Source organism: Chenopodium quinoa, unplaced genomic scaffold (genome assembly GCF_001683475.1).
Source record: "Chenopodium quinoa cultivar QQ74 unplaced genomic scaffold, ASM168347v1, whole genome shotgun sequence".
NCBI classification, from domain to species: Eukaryota; Viridiplantae; Streptophyta; class Magnoliopsida; order Caryophyllales; family Amaranthaceae; genus Chenopodium; species Chenopodium quinoa.
Genome location: NW_018743791.1, coordinates 285,319 through 305,953, shown reverse-complemented (window position 1 = coordinate 305,953; position 20,635 = coordinate 285,319). Strand labels below are relative to the sequence as shown.

The window sequence follows — 20,635 nt, the reverse complement described above, 5'->3', positions numbered from 1 at the left end:
TGAATTCATTATTTGTGCCAGTAATTTTTATGAAACGGTTTCATAAAATTATTCCTTTATCATTGAAAAGAAATAATCAAGGTACAATAAACAAGAAAGGATTGTAATTAGCACTTAGCAGTGAAAAAAAAAAACTCGGAATCTCTCCTATCTATCACAAAGTCCTTCCCAGAACTTGATCAGATATTTATGACTTCAATATATCTTAACCCCAACACAGGACTGAATATACATATCTAGTGCAGACCGCTCAAGTACTTCGGCAAAGAGTATGAGCAGCTTCTGGTTAGCTTGACAGTCACAAATCTACAGGCAACAAATTTTGAGTGGATCCATCACCGGATGATCTTACATTAATGAAGCTCTAGTGAAGGCTGCAAATTTTGAGTGGTCATCTTGAAGCAGAATCTGTGGATTTCCTTGTTCAACCTTGGATCAAATTTTAATATAATTAGAATCAAGAAAAATGTCAACGAAGAAACTTCTGCAACTTCCACACAGTAGTTAAAAAGGATTAAAAAAAACATTGAGAATGACAGATGCCTATGAGCTACATTACTACACTAAAGGATCATAAGGGCTGCCATAAATTTATAAATTGTGCGTACCTAACTGCCACTTAGTGTATGGTAAAAATAGGAAAATGATTAAATGATGAACTGTGTATGATTTATAAGATGTCTAGGGTGAAGGTGAACATACCAGAGTTCCTTTCTCAAGAACAAATATATCATCCATGCTCAGGACAGTTGAAATCCGATGAGCTATGGTGATTACAGTCATTCCTTGGCATGCAGTAAATATGACATTTTGTAGTAATGAAGCTGTTCGTATATCAATATTAGCTGTGCATTCATCTAAGAACATCACCTGAAATATCATAAAACATTTATCCAATCATGTTAATTGACTGGTATGTTTCATCTTCCAAACATTGGTTACTAAGTTCCTGGTTGACATGATGCAGAAAATTAACACTAATATGATTATAATCATAGAAACATAGTAATAGCATGTGTTTCAAAAATTCAAACTACTTTTGATTATACTTTATGCAGCCAACCTTGGAAGACTTCAAAAGTGCTCGTGCAAGGCAAAGAAGTTGCCGTTGGCCAACAGAAAATGATGCTTCAGACTCTTTTATTTGCATATCCAGCCCACCTACTGCTTCTATCTCTTCCTTGATGCGACATTTCTCTAAAACTTCCCAGAGTTTCATGTCATCATTCAATTGGAAAGGATCTAAATTTTCCCTAAAATAAATAAATAAACTAATCTAGTAAATAAATAAATAAACTAAATACAATGAACATTTCTAGCCACTTGAAGCAATAAATAAACTAATCTAGTAAATAAATAAATAAACTAAACATGGAAATTGCAGACATGTACAAAGCACATTTATGCATAATTTGTATTAACTTGGGGTTGACATAATACACAACCTAGATCAGTCAGAAATATAGCAAAGCTCTTATTTGAAATCTCTAATTAAACTTTACCTCACAGATCCTTGAAATAAGAAAGGACTTTGCGGGACAACAGCAAATCTTGAGCGAAGATCTCTAACAGAAACAAGATCTATGTTTACATCATCAACTAATATACATCCTCCGCATATTGGGCTCAGACGGAAAAGGGCATTAACAATGCTAGATTTTCCAGCACCAGTCCTACCAACAATTCCAACCTGCTCAACAGTAACAAACTTGTCAATTTTAACACATAGATGATAGTAAAAGCTAACTTTTTGCACAAAATAAGCACAAAACAAATATGAAAGAGGAAGAAAAGGCTTGCCTGTGTTCCACCTGCAATGGTAAATGATATGTCACACAATGCTGGAGGAAGAGAAGGCAAATATCTGAGAATCACATTCTGAAACTCAATCCGTCCTTGATAAGGCCAATCTCTAGGTGTGGCTATAGATCCACAAAGTTCTTCTTGAGGAATGTCCATATACTAGCAATTCAAGAGTAATTATATACATAAATTCATGGCACCAATAAACTTTATTCAGAAAAGAATGGGATGGTGGAGAATTAGATGATGGGTTGAAGTACACACATCAACAGCTAAAAGAGTCTCAATGGCATAACATCTTACCTGGACAACCCTTTCAACAGCAACCATTTCCTTCTCTGTCTCAGTGAAGCTAGATAAGAAACTTCCCAGCAGAGAAACAATTGGAGCAGCATAAGACAGAGCCAAGCCAACCTGTAAACAAAAAGAAGTTTATATAGTTTGATTAGCTTATAAACAGTACATTACAGTACAGAGGTTAAACATAGGTGAAAGCTTACCAGCCCAGATGTGCCCATACTAACAGGGAACTTGTCAAAAGATCCAATAATAGCCATAATGGCTATAAATGAGATGAGAAATGCTGCCAGCAACTGAAATATGAAATGGCTAATGCATGAGAACTGAGAAGATGTGGACTTAATAAAATGTAATGAATATAATTGTCTTTTTATCAGTAGTAACTAGTAATATCAGCTAAAAAGTAAAAACCAAAAGGTAAATAATACCCACAATATATAGAGCATTAGTCATTCTTAAATCACCCGAAAGAGAGAGAGAGAGAGCATTCTACAATCAACAATAAGTCTGAAGCAAGAAGATTTAATTAGCACTGAGAAAGACCTGAAGTCGCAGGGAAAGCCACAAACTGGCTGTTATTTCAGTGTAGGAGGTTCTCTGATACATCTCTACATAACTGGTGAATTTTGAGAAGAAAAATTCCTGCAACCATATCACAAAGATTATGTCTCTGAAATACTAAGAAAAAAATAATAATAAAAAACCTTCCTCATAAGACATTACTCCCCTTGCCCCATATATTTCAAAAAACTTCCTCAAAAGCCACTTATGATATGAGTTAATAAATTGATTTTTCAAAAATCTGAAGACTAACTAGTTAAGCACTAGTTTATTAGTTGACCCTTCCACATAAACAAAGAAAACAAAAGAACAGCACATAAACATAGTGAATTAAGCCACCAATTGCCAATTATGTTTACCCTTTCGGTGCAGTACCTAACTTAAAGTGGTGCAAGGCACCTTGCCTCCTCAAGTCCTCATCTTAAGATCCAGTAAGAAATTTACAAAAGCCGTAAACATATCACTTTTTAAGGTAAAGATTACATAATTCTACCTTCCAAAAATAGCTGCAAAGTAATCAACTAAAAAACTCGAAACTCAAAGAGATAAATCTTTATGAAATAACATATATTAGGCAATAATGACCAAAAAATATATAAAAACAAAGTAGTCCTCACTTTCACTCAAAAAGACCACTTAAAAATTAAAGTATATGGTTCACTCAATTAATACACTAGCATGCAAAGGTAGAATGACCCCATCATAATAGTTTTGAAAAATGAGAAAATGGACTGCTAAATATGTTTGCAATAAGTACTATTTTACTCTTCAGCCAATTAATTTCTGCATATAGTCATGACTCATATAGTACCTCTGACTTAAATGCCCTTATGGTAGAAGATCCATCTAGCGTCTCAGTGAATGATGCATATATTGGGGAGCGTGAAACACTATCTAGCCTGCGCAATTCACGTGATGTTGATCTGTAATAAAACTGAAGAGTATAGATCATAACATAATTCAGAAATAATGTAATATTAGTGGAAAAACAAAACAAGTACTATCAACAAATTAATGATTTCCCAAACACCATTATATTCACGAGTGTATGATAAGCATGCATCATACAAGTTCTGAATAACATCAAGAAAAGTAACTTGAACCCTTTGTGCCAACAAGTTCTACCTACAAAGTTAAAACTTGTATGCAGTTTTGAAGATGTCTGGAGCGTTGTAAGATGATTACATAAGAGCAGCTTCCCCCACTCTGCAGCATAATGCAAGTCAGTGGGAACAGGAAGCTTATCTTATCTAACAATTGGAATCACGTTTTTGTTAGAGAAAGCTCACTAAGGTTTTCATGTTGGCACAGCATCTTATTTTCTACAGTGACAAAATCAAAGCATTGAACATGAAAGATGGCCAGGTTCAGCATGATAAAGTACGCTAAATCAAAGGTACAGGAACAGGATCAGGGAGAAATTACCTCCATTACCCTCAACAAAATTTTGAGATCAATGAAATTCAATCTAAAGCTTCTGCTTTCTCTAACTAAATATTCCGTAACGGGTCATGGAAACAATTGAAATCAACTATAGCGTGGAAATAAAGCCATGCCTTGATTTCAACAACAATTTTTTTTTAAAAAAGCTAGTATTGTATGGAATATAGAAGTAAGGAGCATGAGAATACCTGCAGCTTCTTGTAGATATACCAAAAGGGCAATAGCAAAAGCAGTAAAATAATCTGCAGAAGTGCATATATCAGGTTAGGGAGTAAAATTTCAGTTAAATATGCACTATTTAAATGGAAAATTATCTTCAAACAATAAGCCAAACCATTAGTTACGTCACCTGCACATATGACAAGACTATTGCAACCCCCAAGAGGCCAACAAAGTTGGCAAGGAGAATGTTAAATATGAATGGAAGAGAATCGTCTATTGTATAAAGATCTGAAGACAACCTACAAAAGAAAGCATGTGAAGATACAGTTACTGATATCTAGACTTTAGAGACTCGCAACAAGGATCAAATATTCAAATCACACCTATTGATAATCCTTCCACGAGGAGTCCGGTCAAAGAAAAGCACAGGTGAGTTGACAAGATTATTAAGCAGTGAATCATGAACCCGCATAGCTGCTCGCAAACCACCAAATGCAAATGAAAAAGCCCTCACCAATGTCAAGACAGAGTTCAATATGCAGAAAACACTCAGTATAACCTGAAATTTTGATGAGGCAACAAAAAGTTAGGTAATGTCTTCAAAATATTATGCAAAGCATATAAGTCATAAAGTCATTAATTAAGATTAGCAAGTATTTCATTCCTCCTGGTAGCCAAGGGTGCTCCAAGCACCAGCTTAAGCTATGAATATTATAGTAAACCTAGGGCCATTATACACTGTTTGCGATTTTCCATGTTGTTTTTCTAAGATTTACAATTTCAAAGTTAGTGCGCAGGTAAATACAGAATATAGTTGAGCCCAAGAATCAAAAGCAGCTGAATTCTATCATTGATTTATACACGCTATTTTCTTAAATTATGTTCAGATTTTCAAAATAAATGACGGATTAAAGGGTGAGAGCAGAGGTACAGTTGAAACATTACACAAGATGAATTCTATTTTTTTTAAAGCAAGTACCAGATAGAAGGTTAATGAATAATGTGTTCTGTCATTTCCTTTAGTTGTATCAACCCAATATGATAACCAAAGATCATTTCCATTACGCGAAGCTTGCATCATAGCAGCAGAGATCAGTATCAGGGAAGCAAGAAACCAGCCAGAAAAGGCCGCATATTTTCTGCAGAAATTTTAAGCCCAGTAAAAAATAAATAAATAAATAAATAAATATATTAGGACAAACAATCCAGAACATCATACATGTCAGTAGATATTTTAATTTAATTATAAAAAAAAATACATAAATAAATAAAAAAAATAAAAATAAAAATAAAAAAAGAAACTGGGGACTGGGGTATCTGTTTACCTGTATACAGCCAGCTCCACATTGCCCTCTTTCCTCTCCTCAAGTTCAACAGTCTCCTCTGCTTCAGAAGAAATCTGAATACATTCTTTCTCTTCGCTAGAGTTTTCGTTAACTTCACAAATAGACTCTACACTCTTTTCTTGATTTTGAACAGGCAGCAATGGGCTCAATGCTGTATGTGCAGAAAATTCAGAACATGATGCTAAATCTGCTGGGCTTCCTACCAGCTTTACACAGCCTTTACTCATATACACCACTATATCTGCAGATAGTATAGCCTGAGGAGAACATATTTTAAAATAAAAATTTATTAAAAAAAAAAAAAATTGTCACATTAGAATATGGTCTCATTTCCATTGCTTCTCCATTTACACAAATACAAAAACCTTAAGTTTAAGATTAAAAATATAATAAAACTTATTACTCATAGTAAATATTTACATCAGCAAATCCTACTTTTCCTGGCAGGAACATGGGAGACTAAATTAATGAAGAAAACATCAAGAAAAACATGATTACTGAAAAGTTCCAAATAAATTGTCAATTAAAGGACAATACAAGTCACAAGCTTGGGTTGTTACTTGTTAGCAACAGGGGAAAGAATATTAATATTACATTGCATGAAAAAGGGTTGATAATTAACATCTTTACCTCACAAAGGATAAATACTTGCATGTTAAATCTTAACAATTCACAGCTAGTTGGCAAACATAACTTTAGAAAGAAAAAAAAAGGAATCACACTGCATAGGAAGGTATACCGGTGTTGGAGATGGACACCACCTATGACAGGTTGTCCCTGTAAATTGAGGGACAACCTGGGGGAAAAGGGGTGCAGGCAAGGGAGAGAAAGGTGGAAAAAAGATCTACAAACTACAAAGACAGCCATGTAATAGTCAAGACTCGAGAGACTTTTTCTGTCAGGAATTAAACCAAGGTCATTCCTTTACATTAAATTGCTGTGGCAGATTTTCAACTTGCAGTTCAAGTAAAAATAGTAGTGTATATTTGTTTACATATCATTCCATAACACCAGTTATAGACCATTATATTACAGTGTTACCAAATCAGCAGTTAGATTACACTAATAAATCTGTTTAGCACAATGATGCTACCAGATTCACATATAAGAACAGTTTACACCTGTAGTCCAACCACAATAAGTCAATAAGTGTTTGGACTTATTCTAATATAACAATTAAAGAAAATAACTAAATAAGGTTATACAAAATACATTTTCATCTATTTCAAAAAAAAAATCTTTGTTACAAAAGTCTTGAATTGCAATATTTTAACTATTGTTTCCCAACGAGCCAAATAAATAAAAAAATAAATGTTGCCTCACATCACTAAAGTCAAATCACATCACATTATTACACTTATATGACATTACTATATTTCATGAATTTCAAAATAGAGTCAAAATTCATTCTTGGTCCTTTATGGACATCTATATCGGTGTCTTATTGTTAAAATGTCAATTTTGGACAATTTTGCACTTATTTTGACCCGGAAATAAAAATTGTCGAGATGCTTACCATGGACCCTAATACACCCCGGGAGTCTATTTGGGTGGGTGCAACCATCCAATATGCCTTTAAACAGTCAATTTACCCGTTCCAAACTTGCACCGATATCGTGAACTCAAGCCTAACACGGAAATTTATGACAACATATAATGGTCATATATTGTTCCAAACGGCATTATATGACCTTAAGATGTCTCCCTTAAGGTCTCAAGACATTTCGCCACCGGGCCCTGTCACCTCAAAAATTCCTCAAAAAGCGTGGATAATAGCCTTCAATTTTGGAATTTTTTGACCTTTTTTCGCCCGGGAATAAAAATTGATGAGATGTTTGCCATGGTCCTTAATATCCTCCGGTAGTCCAATTGAGTGGGTGGAACCATCCAATATGCCTTAAAACGGTCAATTTACCCATTCCAAACTTGCACCGATTTCGTGAACTGAAGCCTACCACGGACATTTTTGGCAACATATAATGGTCATATATGGTTCCAAACGTCATTATATGACCCTAAGATGTATCCCCTAGGGTCTCAAGACTTTTCGCAACCGGACCCCTCTGAAAACGCAATATTAATTGTAAATAAAATATGACCAATATTAATTTCTTTCTGTAGTCTTATTAAGATTTCAGTAGTAGAAAAGAATTGAATACCAGCTGATTTACTGAATACGAAATTGAAGATAGTTCAGAGAAAAGTGAATCGGTGATTCTGCTCACAATCAGTCATTCAGTCATAGTTGAAATTTTAATTGTCAAGTAACGAGTAATCTACTCTGATACCCTTTCTTCTACAGAATAATAAATTCAATAAGCATAATTATGATGCACCCAACTTTACCATATTAAGCAACCTTACCAAAAAATCATGATTCATGTATAGTCAAGAACAGGAGTTTATAATTAAAGAAACATAGAGCAATCATTAATAAAATCTTGGAAAGAGAGCTGAATATAATTACCTGAATATTATGTGTACAAAGAACACATGTTTGCTGGTTCATAAGAGGACCATGGATGACATTATCTAATATAGATCGGGCAACTTGCGCATCAACAGCACTTAGGACATCATCAAGCAACAATATATCTGACATGTGATAGATAGCCCTGCCAATTGTGGGAACTTTATGAGGAAGAAACCGGGCATGCATAGGGATGCCCAACTTGGGCATGATATAAAGTTCCAGACCTTCCAGTACAGAAATAAAGCGAGCAAAATATTCACCTTGCCAAAGCTATGCGGACCCTTTGTCCACCAGATAAATTGGCCCCTTTGTCTCCCACATAAGCCATATCACCTCCAGGCATCAATGAAATATCAACATCCAGAGCACAAGCTCTGAGCACTTCTGCATATCTTACAGCAAAAGACAATCAGATTATTTTCGCCACTAAGAAACTGCTTGGCATAAATAATAAGCTTAAATTTATGATACTTGTGAAGTAAGAGAGCAGGAGAAAACATGAACTTGTACCAATTTTTCAGGGTAATTGGACAGAGAAGGAGAGTTAAACTGCAAAATATTAGATAATCATATCAGTTAAGTTTATACCTTTCTGAAACATGTTCCTTCCCTAAGAGTATGTTCTCACGTATAGTACCAGAAAGAATCCAAGGCACCTGCGAGTTCCAAGATTGGTTTACCAAAAAAGAATAACGACATATTCAAACAGGAAAGAAATTCTTTTTCTTATGTTAAACCTGTGGCACGTATGCTGTAGAACCATTTAAATGTACCCATCCCTCAATGATATTCATTTCTCCTAGCATTGAATTCAACAGGGAAGATTTGCCAGAGCCAACCTGTTACATATAATCAGAGTGAAATGGATCTTAATGAAGAGGTGTTCTCATCAAAAATAATAATAATAATAATAATAATAATAATAATAATAATAATAATAGTCCAAACAGGTAGGCCTTAGAATGAGTAGAGTAGCTCAAGCAACCAACTCAGTACATCTTTGGGCCTAGGCTTTGAAAAACTTATTGTACAGTACAAACCAAATATGAGCTGAACTTTAAACTAAATTCTAGTTCATTTGGAAAAAAAAAAAAGCGTTTTGAATTCAGCTTTTCAAGACAAACAGAAGCAAATCTGCAATGTTTCAGAGACTTCTGACAAGTGATGCAAATGACAAGAATTACGGAACAAGTGAACAGAATCACAATATCTCATGTCTATAGTTACCTCTCCGACGATCACTACAAAAGAATCTTTCGGAAGACTAAGATTCACATTATCCAGCCTGAAACTGTCCTTTATAATATGTTCATTTGACCATGAAAAGGATGCATCATGAAATGTAATAGCCTTATCTTCTAAGGCATCATCAATATGGACACTCAAACAAGTTGGATACAGAAGAGAGCTCTTTCCCCGGCTTAGACTATGTTCAGGGCAAGCAAGGAACCTGCTCAACCTCCTTGTAGATATAAAGGCCTAGAATATGTTAGGAAAACACATCAGTCACCAACTAGCAAAATCTAAGGGAGTTGGCATTTTAGGGACAATTGCACAGAAAACTTACGTCAACCAATCCATTGATCACCCAGGGAAATGAATTCAGAGGGGAAATCAAAGTATTAAACAGAGCCACACAAGTGAATACCTGGAAGAGGGATAACCAAGACGAGCACATGTCATACCAAAGTCGTGAGTAATTTTATTCTAATTTGAAAATGCTACACAAGTTGCTGAACTTTTCATTTTAGTGCCCATTTTCAGTTGACAATATCACATATTATTATCCAAAAGCCTGTTGTATTTTATACAAATATTTCAGAGTAGCTTCCAACCACTTACATTTCCAAGAGGTTGGGTGTGTATATGAGAATCAATACGTTTTACTTGTATTTGACTTTTTCAATTAACAACGGGACAACTGAGTGATGTTCTAAAAATAAACTATAAAATCCAGCTGGCTTTCTGTTGGAAAATAAGCGAGGGAGAGAGAGAGAGAGAGAGAGAGAGAGAGAGAGAGAGAGAGAGAGAGAGAGAGAGAGAGATGCAGCCTCTTTTAACTACAAATCATACCGTAGCAGCGTCAAGCTGATGCCCCATTAATGTGTAGAGTCCAAACGTACATAACGAGAAAAGAGTAGGTGTTGTAGCCCAGAAGAATACACACCAAGCATCAAGATACTTTCGCGTCTAATATAGTGAACAACATAAGAATGGTTATCAAACATAAAAAAAATATTTTTCCTAGGAAGGAGCAGCAGCATTATCTACATACGGATAAATTTGCAACTTCGGAACGTCTAGTCTCCATCACCCAGTTTTTAAAGAGAATTTCCCAGCAGTACATTTTCAATGTACGAATATAAGTTAAAAGTTCGCCCGTCCTCCTAATCCTGCGTTGAAAAGACAAAAACAACTTCAAACCAACATACATTTGTGGTGTAAAGCATCTTATACCGTGATCAAGTTTAATTCTCTTGCTCTTTCTGCTGTGAATCATTATACATGATTTCATTCTCAAAAAATAAAAATAAAAAATAAAATAAAAACTTCATAGACTTGGCTTTGACACTAGCACAAGATGGCCATCCAATCAAAGTAAAATGGCTGGAAGATGATAGAGCTTCTAGTTTCTTTTACATTCTCTCTGTCCCCACAACACATTTCTATATTAAACCAACCCAAAATAATACGTTGCTTTCTAAATTTAGTAATTTGACTTTGAACTTTCACATACTCCTAATGTTGCAGAGACGTACAAATTTGAATAATGAAGGATAGCTGCGATACTTAAACTCACTTTCTTAAAATTGATTCTCGATAAAACGTGGCCTATGGCTTAGAAATGGAATGGTCGACAAAACTGCAAAACAAAACAAACAAATCTACTTACCTCTCATCTTTCTGTTTCATCATTTTGTCAGTGGCATTAGCTATTAATTTGGCAATCCATTTATTAACTGCAATTCAGACTCAAAATATCTTAGTATGGTTGAAAACAAAAGGGAAATGAAATGAAGTACTGAAACGAAACAAACTGTAAACCCTGCATCAGACTACCCCTTTCTTGAAAAGATCCTTGACACCAAGGATCAAGATTTGGAACTTCATCTCAAAAACAGTAGCATTTTCCATATGGCTTCCTCAGGGGTAAGATTTTCCGTTGCAACAACCAGTGTACCGCAGCCTGTGCTACTTGACCATTCTATCCTTGCTGATTACAACTCAGATTTTTCCTCCCTCCTTTCAACTACCATACCGTGTATTAAACCAGCATAATACGGACAATTCTAAGGAGATGAAAATGATTATTTTGACTTTAAGCTCACAAATTGGAAAAAGCAGAAATTCAAAGGAACAAGAACAGGATATTTGCATTAAACTCTGAAAATAAGAAGGATTATAGCTGGATAGTACAAGCTTTTGAGAGGCTTGTTCTCTCCCTAGACAACATTTAAAAGGTTGGACCTCTCCAAAATGTTTTCAATCTAACAATATTCAACATGCCCTTTCATTATACTAACTATGTTGACTACTAAAAGAATAATATTAGACCTTCCTCTGAGTCGGTTCATTACCAACTGTCATAATTGTAAACCCTATACCAGGTCCTGTGCTTGTATCAGAAAGTTAATCTAGGCTTTCACAGGGAGACAACAATCAGTCTAAAATTCTAGTGCATTTACATAATGTAACAAGTAAGCCACGAAATATTCTATGGGGCAGTAGAAGCTTCCACTGAAGAGTATGCATGACTTTGACTATTGACACTGAATTATACATTCGTCAGTTAAAAATCATTGAGAAACATGTCTTAAGGAGATCTGACCTGGTATAAGAAAAACTGTAATAGTGATACCGGCAACAAAAGCAAAGCTAACTTGAGTGTACAGAAGATAGAGTGCAATCCCAATTTGTAAAGGCAAGCTGCAATTACAATACAAAGGTATGAAGGTTCAAGTATGATCATCTTGTGGAAAACACAAAAGGACAAAACAAATTTAAATAGAAACTCAACAATTTTAATTCATCTTTTACAAGATGCAAATCAGCTACAATCATACTCGCCAACATATATTTCTCTACTCAAATAAGAAAAACGAAAACTAAATAAATTCCACTTTATTTCATCCCTTTACAAGTACTTTGCAGCGTACTAAATGATCCCTTTTTCTCCTCAGCTATACTTAGAAACAAGAATCTACATACCTAATTCTAATACCAGATAAATTCCTTAACGTACTTACCAGGCTAGCATGCAGCATCAAAAGACTCTAAGCTTATTCACTTGTACAACAACAACAACAACAAAGCCTTAGTCCCAAAATGATTTGGGTTCGGCTAACATGAATCGTCATAAGGGACCGTGCGATATAAAGAAAGGGACAAGTTCACCTTAATAGGTGCGCATGATAGTAGAAAAAATCATTTCACAAAATAGTAACTTAAGGGAATATATTAGTGTTAGAAGATATCAAAAGCTGAACATAGCTAGAAATAGCTTCCACATGAACAAAGAGACAGATTTTGAGGTTGATAAAGCTTAATACCCTATGGAAAATCAATCTTACGACTCTTATCCAGGTAATGAAGCCATTCATGATAAACACTACCTCCAAATATCATGAAAACTGTTACACAAGTTAACAGCTCGATCAGCATCAACAGACATAAATGTCTGAATTTCCCCTTCAGAGAAGTTTGTTTTCTCTGCTAGACTGACAGAGAGGCACTGCAAATACAAATCAAATATGTTAATGTGGAATTATGAGTCATATCATGATGTCTGGGAAAATTAAACTGCTCTAACCCCTTTTTAAATTATTTTTCCATTAGTAGTCAGTTATATGTCCATTCCAAAGTACACATCTTCTGATTCATTGTATATGTACTATGTAATCACTCAAGGCATCTATTATTCTGTCATTTAATATCACATGATGACTTCAATAGCTTCTGATAAATTACGGTCATTATACCAGCTCAATATATATATAAAACAGTCTTGGAAAGTCACCTTCTGATAAATTACGGTCATTATACCAGCTCGAAGCTTTAATTTCAAAATAGCAAGGTGATACGTGTACTGTGTATCAAGAACTGACCTGCAAAATTAAACAAGGAATGACAAACAATATTGAGAGAAATAAATTCAACTATCCCAAGGCCAAAAATATTTCCTTAGCAGAAACACACTCCCAGAAGTATAACGGCATAATGAGTAGATTAAAATCCAAAAAGACTTGAATCCTATTAGAAAATATTGTAAACTGGCGTAAGAATTACTTCAAAAAAGATGTTAAACCCAATGATACTGCAAGAAGAAATCCATTCACCCCTCCAGAACCTATATACACAGAGAGAAGCACAGGTAAGATATACATTGTACAGCAGGTTAGCAAGATTGCATCCCCCCCCCACCCCCTCACCAACGAGGGGTGGGGGGGCGGGGGCGGGGGGGGGGGGGGGGGGACGCCAACTTGGACTTGTCAACTTAGGTTCTTGAAATCAGATAATTACCTGTAAATTGGACAACAGTTAAGTTATGGGATCCTAGTAGCTTATATTTTGGGGACCTAAGGTGATAGGAACTTTATCTAACAGACTAATTAATGATATTTGAATTTTAAAGTATATTTCACAAGCTTCACTATTGTTCTTTTGAACAGCGGAGGTTTAATCCAGAGACCAACAAGCCACGATGAAGGTATAGCCAAGTATACTCACTGTTTTAATAACATTTGAACTTTTTAAGTATATTTCACAATGAAAGTATAGTACTACCTCCGGTTCATTTTACTTGCAACAAAGTACAAGTTTTCGGAAACCAAGGCAAAAGATTGAAAACATGATTATGGGAAAATAAGGGTATTTGATTAACTATTAATCTAACCCAAAAAAAAAAAAAAAAAAAAAAAAAAAAAAAAAAAAACAAATTCAAACTTTATTTTAATTAAGGGTTTTTCTATACAGTGCTCCTGAGGTATTGACTTTTCCAAGCTGTGCCCACCCATTTTCAAAATTCTACACTGTACCCTCAAGTTACCTTTAGCGTCTACGATGTAACCCTATCTTAATCTCTCCGTTAAATTTCCGTTAACTTCAAAGTAACAAAATTAAAAAAAAAAATTAAAAAAAACCCAAACCTCTCTCTCCTCCCTCACAACTATCCACCACTACACCTCCACCGCACCACCACCGCACCCCCAGCCGCACCACCAAGCCGTGCGCGCTCCTCTCTCCTCGACCCACCACCGCGCGCGTCATCCTCCTCTCTCAACCGAGCCACGCTCCTCTCTCCTCGACCCACCAGCCGCACCACCGCGCGCGACAGCCCAAATTTCATTCTTCATGCCCAAATTTTCGACCAATTGAACTATATTCGTGCAGATTTTTATTGGAAAAATAAAACAAGTTTTGTGTATTGAATCTCAATCTAATTGAACCAAAATTGATGATTTAACAATTAAAATCGAATTGGGGAAAAAATTAGGGTTTTCTATTATTTTAAACCAAATTCTTTGATTTCAAAACAAAAACAACAATTAACAACTTAATTTTGCAATTAGAATCCAATGAAATAAAAGCCCTAAACCAATTTGTCAAAATTTCACTTCGAATTCGAATTCCTCCATTGCCTTGTCCAACAGTTTCTTTGGTTGTGCACTAGGTGGTGACGCGCGGTGGTGGGTCGAGAAGAGAGGAGTGCGGCTCGGTGGTGCGGCTGGGGGTGCGGCGGTGGTGCGGCTGGAGGTGCAGCGGTGGTGCGGCTGGAGGTGTAGTGGTGGCTGGTGGGTAGTTGTGAGGGAGGAGAGAGGTGTTTATGGTTTCTTGTTGTTTTTTAATTTATTTTTTTTTTAAGTTAACGGAGGGATTAGGGCAGGGTTACATCGTAAACACTAAAGATACTTAGGGGGTACAGTGTAGAATTTTGAAAATGGGTGGGCACAACTTAGAAAAGTCAATACCTCAGGGGCACTATATAGAAAAACCCTTTAATTAAATAGCCCACCACCATCAAGTCACCAACACCACCAAGCACCAAGCATCACCCAGCAAACCCCGACGCACCACCACCACCTCACACACCCAGCAAACCGTCGAACGCACCACCACCACCTCACACACCCAGCAACCCGCCGACGCACCACCACCACCCCACGAACCCAGGCAGTACCCAGCAACCCACGAACCCCAGCACCCCACGAACCCAGCGACTCGCCGACTCACCACCACCATCCCACGCACCCAGCATTGCCGATCCACCAACCCACCAAACCAATGAAACCATACCCATGAAACCAAACCCACCAAACCAATGAAACCATACCCACGAAACCAAACCCACGAAACCAACCCACGAAACCCGCCGATCTGAAACCACGAAACCCGACCCACGAATCAAACCCACGACGCCGCCGTTCTGCAACCCCCCGCCGCCGATCTGCAACCACGAACCCAGCACTGCCGATTCACCGACCCATGAAACCAAACCCACAAAACTAACCTACGAAACCCGCCGATCTGAAACCGCGAAACCCGACCCACTGCAACCCCTCGCCGCTCGTAACACCATGAAGCCACCATGAAAATGGGGTTGGAGGAGGAGAGAGAATATTAAATGGGATGAGAGTTTAATTAATTAAGGTTGGGGTTTAATTTAATGAAATCAAATTCGTAATTTAATAAGGGTGTTTAAGAAAAAAGTAAGGGCATATATGTCATTTTATAGGCCAAAAGTTACCAAATAAGGAGAAAAAAATTTGTTGCAAGTAATTTGAACCACCCTAAAATGGAAATTGTTGCAAGTAAAATGAACCGGAGGTAGTAGTATTCTTCTTAAAAATTGAACCATTCATCACAAATCCTTTTAAGGGGCTATACATATTCATAAAATAGAAAGAACAAAGGATTAGAGGAAAAACCATGACTATCATCCTCTCCTTCAACTTCAATAGGGGATTACAATACCTTGTTGAAGAAACTGAATCAACTTATTCAGAAGCAAAGGTCCAGCAAACCCAATGCAGTCATTGAACACCTGATTCACACACACATTACAGTAAAATAGGAAACGGTTTACACAAATATTCATCTTCAACTAAATAAGAATGTAGCAATCTTTTGTAACAAACCAATGCAAGACTTTTTTTTATTACCTGTCCACAGTACATAAGCAGAAGAAGGTTATTAACAGAAATTACCCGGAAAAAAAAATAAAATAAAAAAAGAGAAGAAGAAGAACTACTGCATTTTAATTTACTAAAAAGTTGATGGGTTAACAAACATCTTCCCTAGCATGACATTTGGAAAGAGACCTACTTTTGTGATTACTCGACTTTTGCACGTCCAAATCTCATTAAAATCTACTTCAGCTATAATTCTATTCTAAATTTTTAAAAAAAAAAAATGACGTGATTAAACTATTGGAATAAATCTCATTAGAATTCCTTTGAAGAGAATAGATTATTTCTCTAAAATCAATAATTGGATTAAGAGTGATCAGACAAAATTCAACACATATTAGAAACTAATATTAGCACCTTATGAACTTAACAAAAAAAACTCTACTGATGCTGACAATACCTTTAGCACGCCAAGGCGAAGATATGGCCATCCATATGAAGAACAAATTGCCTTGAAAAATGATGGATTAGAGCGATTAATAATCTGCTGAGCTCGCCAACTTGTCAGCAAGAAATTATGGCTGGAAGAAGGATCCATATCCGACGGCAAATCAAGCAATTCTTCAAAGGTAAGCTGCTTCATGACACCTTTATCCATTATTGGCTTGATTCTGCTGAATGTCATGAGCATCAAAATGGTTTTCACTGATCCCTTTCACAGAAAAAAGAAACAGGTAATTATTTACAAGTAGTTACAAATCTCATTCTTTGGAAGATTAGTAAAGTTGAGGGTCAATGTGAAAATCAGCATAGAAAAACCCTGTAACTATGAAGTCTGAATACGACAAGCAAGAAATCATTATTCCCATCCAAAATCGGTTATTCTACCTTCAACTATAATTTCCTCAAATAACAAACCTTCTAGGAGAATATAGACATATAGCTCGTTACACTCATGAAAATCTCTAGAGAAAAGCTCAATTAATTAAACACATCATATATCAGTATACAACTATACAACCATCATACATAAGAATAGAGGGTACTTACAGAATTCCTACGGTAACCTTCCTCAAGGTCATGTGACAGTAGAGGATCCTCCAGCTGATTATCACTCCTGCTAAAGGGGAACACCAAAAAAAGAGACAATTTCTAAATAGGGGGAAAACATTTTTGCATATGAGCTGGTAGCTAGTGCCCAAAACCATGTTGGCCAACAGATATTAAATGAATAACTAGAACATGACAGTACTTCTTTTTGCAATTTGAGCAATGGGCTAGAAAGAGAAAATAAGGGGATAAGCATAAGATGAGTACATTGATGCACTCATGAACACCCCATGGTCACAAAACTAATAGGGAGAGACTGCAAATCATCATAGTAAAAAGATTCTTATTCATATTCTAGAGTTTATATTTTGTTCAACAAACAACACATACCATATTCACACAACTATCAAACAATTTAACATTATAACATACAAAAAAGGTACTTTTTTTAATAACAATTTTTATAAAAGTAAATTTTCTGGATAACAATAAAAAAAATTAAAAAAGAAAATAAGTTAAGAAGCGCAGGAAAGGCCTTTGGAGTTTAAAGACATCAAACTAATGTTAGAGGTACCTGGAACAGGAATTTTGCCTTATTCTAACAACATTTAGACATACTCCAAATGCCATGTCCAGTAAAAAATTTAAGCACTCTTTAAAAGTCCACCACACCTGCATTGTTAGTCAAATTATCAAAGACTGAAATTTTAATCCGGTTTAATAATATTAGGGAAAATAAACAATATGCAATACTTGATATGCAGGGTTGTCCAACCCTATTATTCAATCAGCAAACCCTTCTGAAACTAGGTCCACTGTGCAAGTATGGGATCAGCTGTATAAGCTTAGAGTATCCAGAGTCTTGACTTAAGTTAACACAAAAAATTCTATCATTTGAAGCTTACAAGACAGACCAGCCTAGTCACGTATCAGAAACAATGCATTTGAAATTTCACGTTCTCAGAATGGCATAACACCCACTCTTAAAGAATATGCAAGAACGTCTAAATTGTCTTCATGAACAAAAAATTTGATAATGTAGATGAATCATGGAGAAACCCTTAAAGAGACGGCTCACAGTACCAATTTAACATCTTTCATGCTCACAGTAGCATCAGTCCATCAGATAACACTTGCTATTATGGAGAAAACCCAATACCCCTACACAATCACTAACAATAACATGACACAAATATTTGTCAACATACTCAATAATGCCATGCATCATCAACACCACAGACCACCACTACAATTCACACCTACCTCATTAAATACAAAGTCTGTATGCTAAGCAGCTTAGCTATATGTTGAATACATGGCCAAATAGTGAAACAACCATTAAAGTGTTGAACAGGTGCAAAAATGGAATAAACTTCCCATTGTACTAAGGGAAACAGATACTTTACCTCATATGATGATATGACTATCTGCAATTGAGGCACTAGCAAAAGTGGCTTTACAACCCACCAAAAACACAAGAGGCGACTGCAACATAGGGTGTACCAGAAATCACACCTAGATAGCAGAAGAATGGTAATCTGCAATGTCATGGTTTGACAACAAAATATCATTCGAGAACATACAATGTTATTTAATTAACAGCATGCTATATTAAAGAACATACCCAAACAGACAACTGAGAGCATCTGTAGATCAAATCATGGTACAAAAATCCGTGACCATTATATCCGTCCCACAGAATCAATACCATGTCAAAGAACGACACACATGCTTCAAGGGCAGGCAAAACTACAATAAATCTCCCAGGCAGGTGCATCTATTTAAATTTAATTCATTCAAACAACATAAATGAAATGAATATTACAAGTCTTGTTCCCAAAATATAAAATAAACCATAAAAAGTTAGCATGGGGCAAAAGGCAAACCTTGATTCCTCCTCTGGCATCCCCTTGCAGGATCCAAATGCCAGCAATCAAAATGAGAGTTACCGCATTGCTTCCACAGCCAAATACTGTAATAAATGTTAAGGACATTTGAAAATATAACCACCTAGAAAAAATGGTCTTCTACAGCAAGGGAAAAGAAAAGGGAAAGGGAAAAAAAAAACTCGGATAGTGTTAGACAAAGGATATAGATGAGTAAAGCATTGTGAGAACATGTTATCTTCCCAAACCTGAAATCAAAGAGATGATTTCCTTCAGAATGAATAGATAAACAAGTAGTTAACATCTTGAATCGTTGTTGAAGCTAGTTGTGTTCCAACTTCTAAGAAGTATTCACAAACTTGTGTGAGTAATTCAGAGTTGATATGTTTAATCATAGTTGGCTATTGTTTATAAAAATGAAGATATGCATTAGAATAGAGGAGTATTTCCCCCCATCTAAGAAATTTTGCGTTGGAGTTCGAACTACTTGAAAATAGTTTAACCAACAAATGGCCTATTTTCAATTTAAATTAAAAAGTTCATGAATGGGTGAAAATAATAATAGGCATAATTCGGCTTAAGATCAATTAATCAAAGCAGGTATTGGTTCATAGTAAAATTGTTCTAAAATTCTTACGGAGTAGCATTTTGAATTTTTTTTTTTTTTCATCACATCCTAAACCTAACAGCGTTAAGTTTGTCTCATTAAAAAAAAAAAAAAAAAGTAGCAACAAATTATAATTATAATGAATAAAATGGCAGCAACAATTAAAACTTGACATTGATGGTGTAACGAAGAATTGAAGTAGAAAACCTAATTGAATAAAGATAACACAACGCAATTAAAGTATAATGAAAGTAGGGCAGTGTGTAAATTACTTGTATAATGTGATCATGCAAAACGAAAATTATAAAATAACAAAAAAATTAAAAAATTAAAAAAAAAAAAAAAAAAAGAAGAAGAAGAAGAAGAATCGAACATACAGTGCAAATGAAATTGGTGAGGAGCAGCATGATTGTAGTGGAAAGAGAGAAAGGAAGAAAGAAAGAGAACGCATTAATTAAGAAGAAGAGTGAAAGTGGGAATTAAAGCGAGGGTTTGAGGAAGAAGAGAGTGTTGGGACTTGGGAGTTACAGATACAGCACCACTTTGAAAGTTTTTTGAAAACTTTAATTAAAGGCTTCCCACTAACTTGTGAACCCCACTTCGCCAAAAAAAATTACACGCATTGGCGCGCTCAAAGATTCTTCTTCAACTAAGATTAAAGCCTTGGCCTTCTTAGCATACCACCCCCATTGTGTATAAAATATTTCATTTCACCAAAATTAAACTTTTAGGTTTTTTTTGAATTTTAAAGTAATGCATCTAATAAAAACGGAGGAAGTAACATAAATATTCCCTCTGTTTTTTTTTAGTGTTACACTTTTCATATTCGGTCGTTTTTTTTTTAGTGTTACACTTCTATTTTTGGCAAAAAGGTACGT

General features: G+C 35.6%; 1 protein-coding gene across 2 annotated transcripts; it reads right to left on the bottom strand.

The window, feature by feature from the left end:
• Nucleotides 1-38: 38 nt before the first annotated feature.
• On the bottom strand, nt 39-20,413 carry LOC110684981 (ABC transporter C family member 13-like). 2 transcript variants are annotated; one of them, XM_021861428.1, is made up of 36 exons: nt 20,135-20,413; nt 19,358-19,398; nt 19,151-19,238; nt 18,889-19,041; nt 18,671-18,802; nt 17,839-17,936; nt 17,265-17,334; nt 16,675-16,926; nt 16,060-16,129; nt 13,375-13,435; nt 13,106-13,193; nt 12,702-12,820; nt 11,918-12,015; nt 10,982-11,048; nt 10,364-10,481; nt 10,162-10,278; nt 9,656-9,736; nt 9,316-9,567; nt 8,826-8,927; nt 8,677-8,744; nt 8,349-8,480; nt 8,083-8,230; nt 5,595-5,872; nt 5,249-5,408; nt 4,653-4,828; nt 4,457-4,568; nt 4,296-4,349; nt 3,476-3,598; nt 2,647-2,745; nt 2,304-2,396; nt 2,107-2,217; nt 1,801-1,962; nt 1,503-1,690; nt 1,064-1,253; nt 703-870; nt 39-429 (listed from the first exon to the last, which is right to left on the bottom strand). In XM_021861428.1, the coding sequence occupies exons 1-36, from the start codon at nt 20,162-20,164 to the stop codon at nt 349-351; spliced, it is 4,380 nt and encodes a 1,459-aa protein (XP_021717120.1). In that variant the 5' UTR covers nt 20,165-20,413; the 3' UTR covers nt 39-348. The 2 variants fall into 2 exon arrangements, with proteins under 2 accessions (XP_021717120.1, XP_021717121.1); XM_021861429.1 differs by having other exon boundaries at nt 17,265-17,331; nt 20,135-20,412.
• Nucleotides 20,414-20,635: the final 222 nt, after the last annotated feature.